General features: G+C 52.8%; 2 protein-coding genes across 2 annotated transcripts; one reads left to right on the top strand and one right to left on the bottom strand.

The window, feature by feature from the left end:
* Window positions 1–2,971: 2,971 nt before the first annotated feature.
* On the bottom strand, window positions 2,972–3,543 carry J4E92_007936 (uncharacterized protein; the record flags this gene model as incomplete). The annotated part of the gene is made up of 2 exons (XM_051499296.1): window positions 2,972–3,447; window positions 3,507–3,543. 2 exons carry the CDS (start codon window positions 3,541–3,543, stop codon window positions 2,972–2,974), a joined length of 513 nt encoding a protein of 170 aa, XP_051350545.1.
* Window positions 3,544–4,040: 497 nt separating this feature from the next.
* J4E92_007935 (uncharacterized protein) lies at window positions 4,041–6,822 on the top strand (the record flags this gene model as incomplete). Its single annotated transcript, XM_051499295.1, has 7 exons — window positions 4,041–4,180; window positions 4,256–4,325; window positions 4,380–4,529; window positions 4,660–5,044; window positions 5,091–5,503; window positions 5,548–5,685; window positions 5,767–6,822. 7 exons carry the CDS (start codon window positions 4,041–4,043, stop codon window positions 6,820–6,822), a joined length of 2,352 nt encoding a protein of 783 aa, XP_051350544.1.
* Window positions 6,823–7,222: the final 400 nt, after the last annotated feature.

Genomic DNA, 7,222 nt, shown 5'->3' with positions numbered 1-7,222 from the left:
GACTGAAGTCGGAAGATATTTAATTTATGAACGAGATCGTGGATCCGGTCGATAACAGTCGCGATTTCGAAAAGTAGGATACTGCCCACGGTGTGCTGAAACCATGTACAAGATCAGAAATGAGTACTGGGAAGTCTGTCGGCTCTGCCTATAAATATCCTGTTCTGGGACTTATCTTTCTCTTTCTACCACTTTTAGTACTCCACCGCCATAGTTCCAAAACGCATCGAGCTAGATCTTATGGCTGTGTGCTTCTCTTCCTTGTCCAAAAACAAATGTCAATGAGGTTCATGGCCAGCATCCGAAACATAACCATGAGAGCCGAATGCATGAAGTGGGTGACTGGTTCTAAATTACCGAACTGAATAACCAAGCCATCAATGTGCGATTCAAAAGCGGAAAATGATCTCGCTATGAGAACTGAGCTGTGCCGCGCCAGTTGCATATTTCAACTCCGCTATTGGCTCGTCTTCTTCACTACAATCATCTGCACCTATTCCATTTATATACCAAAAAAGGCACAGGTCCATTCAATGGCTGCGCCTGTCTCTAAGCTGGCGTGCAAAGACATTATGATCGGCACACAAAGCACAATTACCGTTGCGCATGAGTGGGATCGCCTCCTTCTTCTCAACATCTCCAAACGCCCACCTTTTTGGCTATGCGAGAGCAGAAATGACTTCTCTCTTTTTGCATGAGCACTGAGTTGGTCCGTGCTAAGCATGCCTATAAACTCCGCTGTTGCCGCATGCTCTTCACTACACCTATTCTTACCTCCTTTTTGAGCTTACCAAAACGTAGAGAAGTACGAGCGATGGCTGTGCCAGTCTTTCAAAACACGATCATGAGCAGTGCATGATCGGCGCCAGGAAAATACCTTCGCCACGGGCATGAGAGAAACCGCCCTCTCGCTTCTGTTTCCAAGACTCTCAACTCCGAAAGCACATGTGGACGCAAAGGCAGTATGATCTTCCGCGATGGGGAAGATGTAGGGCCTTAGCGAATGTATATAAACACCTTCGGCGGCTCGTCTTCTTCTCGCACAGACCAAAATTCTGTCTCTGTACTTCTAAACCGGAGGTGGCCTGATGCATGACTGTGCGGCCCTTTCCTCTCCTTCAAAAACGGTGGAAAGCGCTGGTATGATCAGCATACAAAATTCGGCATCGGGATCGACATGAGAGGGACTGACCTCTTGCTCCCACCAACCAAAAAATGCATGTACTATGACTACATGTGGGCACGAAAAGAAAATGCCGAAAGGCTATGAGCATCGCGTGGGCTCTTGGCGGGTGCATATAAACACCTCCTGCCACCTCTCTTCTCCTCTTTCATTGCACACTTCTTCCTTCGGGACTCTGAAATGGACAACGTGATAGAGCATGGCTGTCTCTGTTTCCCCCTTTCTCTTAAAAGACTATTGGGTGTCTTCTCATGACGATCTGGGCCGCCCTCGAAAACACTGCGCTTTCAAGATCATGAGAGCGCCGCTGTCTCTATTGCAATACCGCATCGTACACCAACATGTCTTTTCTTCCAAATTTTGCTCCATTAGAACCGTAAAAGCGCCATCTCTTTCCAGGATGATCGTTCCTCCTCCAAGTTCCTCCCATCGACATCCTAAAGCTCGACCCACCGTCAACATGACTTCCTCCGTCTTCCAAAACCCAACTTTACCCGCGCATGATTTCCTCTAAATACCAGTTCTGCAAGGTTCATGAGAAGACCTGGTCTTCGCCTCGCACTCCCCACCTTCAAGAAATACATGTCTTCTCCAGCCCCACTCAGACCGATTATAAATCACTATGTTGTTGCGACATGCTCGTCTCTCCTCCACGCATCTTCTGCTGATACTCAAAAAGCGAAGCTGACCTGGGTATGACCGTTTCCTCCTCTCTTTCTAAAACACCGCGAATCCCAAAGATGATCGAGCTTCAAAAGCGGTTGAGCATCTGCCGATGAAAGAGTTGTGGTCGTCTCCTTGACTCCTCATCTTCAAAAGATCAACGCTCTTCCATAGGCCGTAGTCCTCTACGACTATAAAATCGTTTAGAAAGCAGGCATGTTTGTTTCTCCTCTCCGCTCCCCGAAGCAAAAGTAAAAGACCACAACCAGATGTCATTGGAAAAATGGCTTCGTCTACTCTTGTTTTGAAATTCTTGGATGTTCAAACCATGGCCAGCATCCAAGTGTCCACACCTTCGCCAAATGAGAGTCCTTCTGTCGCGGTCTTCCCATCTCCTACCTTCCAAACTTAAAACCATGAGCTCTACAGCCATGCGTCGAGCGACTGTAGAAAACGATAATTCTGCATGACATGTCCTTCTCCCGACCAGTCAACCCGACGTTTGTCCCAAGTCTAGTACGGCTATTCACCATCATACTCAACCATCTACTACTAGTGCCAGCCTGGTATTCAAAAAGACTCTCAGCATTTACACTACCGGGTCCCACGTCAGCTTCAAGCACACAGGATCAAGATCTCATGAAGTGAAGTTCTGAGTACATGTACATTATGATATTCTTTTGCTATCTCGATATGCCATGTTATTGCACCCCACTGCGAGCTCGCGCCGGAGGATACGCCTACTCAAGCTAAGCTTATGGAGCTGCGTAGATAGCGCCATGTAGTTTGGCCTTGGAGTGAGGCTGTGTACATGAATGTGGGGCGGGGAGCGTCTGGGGCGCATGGTAGCTCGGCTGCTCCCGGTGTGCTCGAAGCTTGTGTGTATGTCGGTCCTTCGTTCATTTGTTCGGCCGGTTGCCATGTGAAGACCGCAAAGCTTTTGTGTGGGTTGCTTGCGTGAAGACGTTCTCGTGTGTGCGCGTGAGGGGTGGCCGTGGTTCAGGGTGCTATAGCTATATTATCTGAACACACTTGGCGGCCTTCCTAGACCCTTGATCCGCCGTGTGCCATCACTTTCTACCCGAGTTTGCTCTTGCTATTGTTAGTCCAATCAAGGTATCGTGTTCATACTGGCAGTACCGCTGTGATGAAGGCCTCCAACCCCCGCTCGAACAGCTCATTCGCAACGCCAATGCCACCTGGGTGCTCCGTCGGCGCAAGCGGATTCTTGACCACGTATTCCACATACAGATTGGCCCAGATCTGGTGCAAATACTGCCTTAGGTTGATAACTTTTGTGTCCGTGAGCATGACGAACTTCATGCGCGTGGGCGTCTCGTAGTAATGCAGTTTGTACTCGCCGGTGCGATATGAAAGGAACGTGTCGTCGGCGCCACCCAGCTTGGTAACGAGGTTGCGGAGGGAGAAGACGAGGCCAAAGACGAGCTTCTCGTCGTCGGAATGCGACATGCCCTTGCGGACGGCAGCAACCACGTCGCCATTGCTCGCGATGGAGGCGCCAGACGGCGGGCGGGCGGCAGCTTTGGACGAGGACGAGGTTGGGCGGGCGGGCGTCCAGCGGCGCGAGTAGATGCACTCGGCTGCACGTGCGGTCAGCGCGTGTACAAAGCGGTGATCGCAACTTCACATGACGACTTACTGTGCCGATCGAAGATGTAGAAGCTGTAGAGGACCATTGCGGGAGTATGACGTCGTCGAGGGATGCGACAATGGGGCGAGGTTGTTGTATGCGAGGTGTTCTACTTGTGGTGTTGGAGATAGGGAAGCGGGTGGGGTCGCCGATGCCAATCGAGCGTCGCGATATGGCGCCAAGGTAGGAGCGTGTTTTGTGAGGAGCGTCTGTAGCTGTGTATACGCAATTCACTAGCCAAGTGGGTAACAGAGAGCCTAGACGGTGGGGACGGCGTGCGCCAAGTGCGGTGGGTGGATGGGGGTGATGTGATTGCCCGTCAACGGGTGAGGCTGAAAGAAATGTCAGGAAAGGCCCCCTCTCTGCTGCATCGCTCCCCTCCTAGTCGGGCCCCAGAGCAAAAGACATCCTGGGCTGTCGGAACGTCGTAGTCCAGCGCCCCGAACTTCCCCATATTATTTCTCCCTAGCCGTCTCCTAGGCCCGTGTCCATCTTATCAACTACGTACTTAGCATCTGCCGTGCCCTCGACTGCGAGGTAGTTATGTCACACCCGCCCACGCCCTCGTCCACACCTCCCCCCAAGCGCCCATCCGAGTCCGACCTGCGCATCTACACCTCGCAACCCTCCCTAGAAGTCCCAGCTGTCAGCGAGGCCGGACGACCGCCCCCCGTCAAGTTTATGTGCGTGTTGCCCGGGGATATGCCACGGCTACCCCGCGGAGGTGCTGGTCCTGGCCGGAGCTGATGCTAGACAAGGTCAACACCCGCATACCAGAGCCCGTTACGACACCACAAGCGCGCCGCTTCCTCGACGAGACGTGTGAAGGTGCGACCCACTGAATGCAGAAGCTGCGACCCTGATCCACCTCTAACAGCACAGGAAACATTCAATGCGCGCTCCGAGTACAGCAACAGCGAAGATGACGGCAGCGCCCAACACCGCATCAACCAGTACCTAGTCAAGCAGGAGATTGGCCGCGGCTCCTTTGGCGCCGTCCATCTCGCTGTCGACCAGTATGGCCAAGAATATGTGAGGATACCAGCTCTCTCGACATCTCCACCGGAAAGAGAAGGCACCACCCGGGCGCATGCCCCCAATAAGACGATGCGGGTTCCCTCGAGGTACAGGCATTGGCTCTCGCTGACGCATCAACGCGCAGGCTGTTAAGGAATTCTCCAAATCCCGACTGCGGAAACGCGCTCAGTCCAACCTCCTGCGCCGCCCGACCGCTGCGAAACGAATGCGCGCGCTCCCTGCTGGCATAGGCTTCAATTCACCGCTGCACCGGCATTCGGTTACCGAAGAAAACAATGCTTTCGAGCTGATCAAGGAAGAGATTGCCATCATGAAGAAGCTGCACCACCCGAACCTGGTCACGTTGATCGAGGTGCTGGACGACCCAGAGGAGGACTCGCTGTACATGGTCATGGAGATGTGCAAGAAGGGCGTCGTCATGCAAGTTGGTCTCGAGGAGCGCGCCGACCCTTACAGCGAAGAGCAGTGTCGGTGTTGGTTCCGAGACATGATACTGGGTCTCGAGTACCGTACGTGAGGCTAGGTCATTCACGAGACAATGCTAACACGTGCCAGTTCACGCCCAGGGTATTATCCATCGAGACATCAAGCCCGACAACTGCCTAATCACCGAAGAGGACGTATTGAAGATTGTCGATTTTGGCGTATCCGAGATGTTCGACAAGGAAGGCGAGATGAAGACGGCCAAGTCAGCGGGTTCGCCAGCCTTCATGCCCCCGGAGCTGTGCGTTGCCAAACATGGCCATGTCTCTGGAAGAGCTGCCGACATATGGTCGATGGGCTGCACATTGTACTGTCTTCTTTTCGGCCGTATACCATTCGAGAAGCACGGTATGATCGAGCTCTACCAATCGATACGGATGGACCCATTGGAATTTGAGACCGAATGCAACCCGGAACTTAAAGATCTCCTAATCAGGCTCATGGACAAGGACCCCAAAAAGAGGATAACCATGGAAGAGATCAGAGTGAGTTGACTGCCCGACTTCATCGCGCAAGACTGACTCTCCAGGAACACCCATGGGTCACGCGACAAGGGACGGACCCTTTATTAGCAAAGTCGGAGAACGTCGCCATCATCATTGATCCGCCTACCGATGAGGAAGTTAATGCTGCCATCACAGGCAACATGGGTCACTTGGTAACAGTGGTAGGTGCACGTCTTCCCTATCGCATGCGAAAGCATTGGTATCAAAGTATCGTACCCATTCTTGAGCTAACAACTGCATAGGTAAGGGCAGTGAAGCGGTTCAAGCAGCTGCTCTTCAGACGGCGACCAGACCGCATAGAGAGTATACTGGGCAGTGCCTCGCGAATCGTTCAGCCGCCCATGTCCATGCGACCATCAGCACTACGCAAATCAAAATCACAAGACACACACGACCGCCGACCAGTTGAAAGCGCACTCTCCTCCGAGGGTGTACACCACCAGATCAAAATCGACGAAAAGGGCCAGAGACTTCCCCACAACATGGACGACATGGCATACACCAAACCTGGTCTCCGACCTGAGGTGGCAGGAAAGCGTTCAGCCAGCAAGGGATCTACTTCTAACAGCCCGACGACGCCGACGGCCCCAGGTCTCAGTGAAGCCAAGATCATCCACGAAAATATGTCAATCCGGCCAGCGCCCATACATTCCATCTCAACTCCCGGTGGCCTCGCCCCCTCATCATCAGCCCCAACCACACCTCTCGGTAAAGGCCACGCGCACAACCCACTAGAAGACACACTCTTCCTCAACATCGGCACAGGCGAAGACTTCCTCCCCGAACCTGAAGACGGCTGCATCGTCTCCGAATCCCCCTCCAACGTCGACATCAACGTCTACGAGACCGCCTACGAAGAAGAAGTTCAACGCATCATCGCCCAACGCCGCGAACAGTTCGCTGCTGCCGCCTCTGCCGCCGCCCGCCGCCCTACCTTGTACCTAACGCGCCGCGTCGAAAACGTCAAATCCATCCGCGACAGCGACGCCATCTTCGACGAGGGCCAAGATTTACGTCAGAATATCAAAGTCAGTCTGAAGTCTTTTGTTACTAAGACTAAAGAAGATATCGAGGCGAGAGGTGAACTGCAGAAGATCCAAGATGGCAAAGAGGGCAAGCTTAGTAGGACTATGCGCAATGTACGCGAGGCTAAGCGTCTTGTCGAGGAAGCGAGGGAGCGAGTCAAGACTGAAGAGCGAGATCGCGAGAGGGAGAGGAGTAGGAGTGCGACCCCAGTGCTGCGGACTAATAGTTCGGCTAGTGTGCTTAGTCGGAGTGGGACGCCTGTGGGGAGTTGAGCAAGATATTTCAGTGTGAGTGTGATGGAGAGAGGTGTCGAGTGTACTTGTGGGGGATGTGCTGCGTGTTTCAATGGGCGTTTGGATGTATACATAAAGGGTTTTCTATTGTTTTTCTCCTTGAGGGGATGGGCCTGGTGCTCGAGATTATTCATACTGGTATTTGATGGAATGGATTTGTTGGATTGAGGATGTGAAGTGAAGATGGTGATGTCGTGAGGAGCCATCCAGCCATCATCGCATGAGCTATCATATGCTGCATGATCTTACGCAACGGCCCTCTCGTTGGTATCGCGGCTGTCCTGGAAAGCTCATAGTCAATACTTTGTCGGACGGAAGCGGAAGCTACGCGATGGAGAAGGGACGAGCAGTATGTCGTTGGTTGATAGTTGATAGCGTT

Source organism: Alternaria infectoria (genome assembly GCF_024043175.1).
Source record: "Alternaria infectoria strain BMP 0036 chromosome Unknown scaffold_14, whole genome shotgun sequence".
Classification (NCBI taxonomy): Eukaryota; Fungi; Ascomycota; class Dothideomycetes; order Pleosporales; family Pleosporaceae; genus Alternaria; species Alternaria infectoria.
Note: the sequence above shows the minus strand (reverse complement) of the source record. Positions and strands in the feature narration are given on the sequence as shown.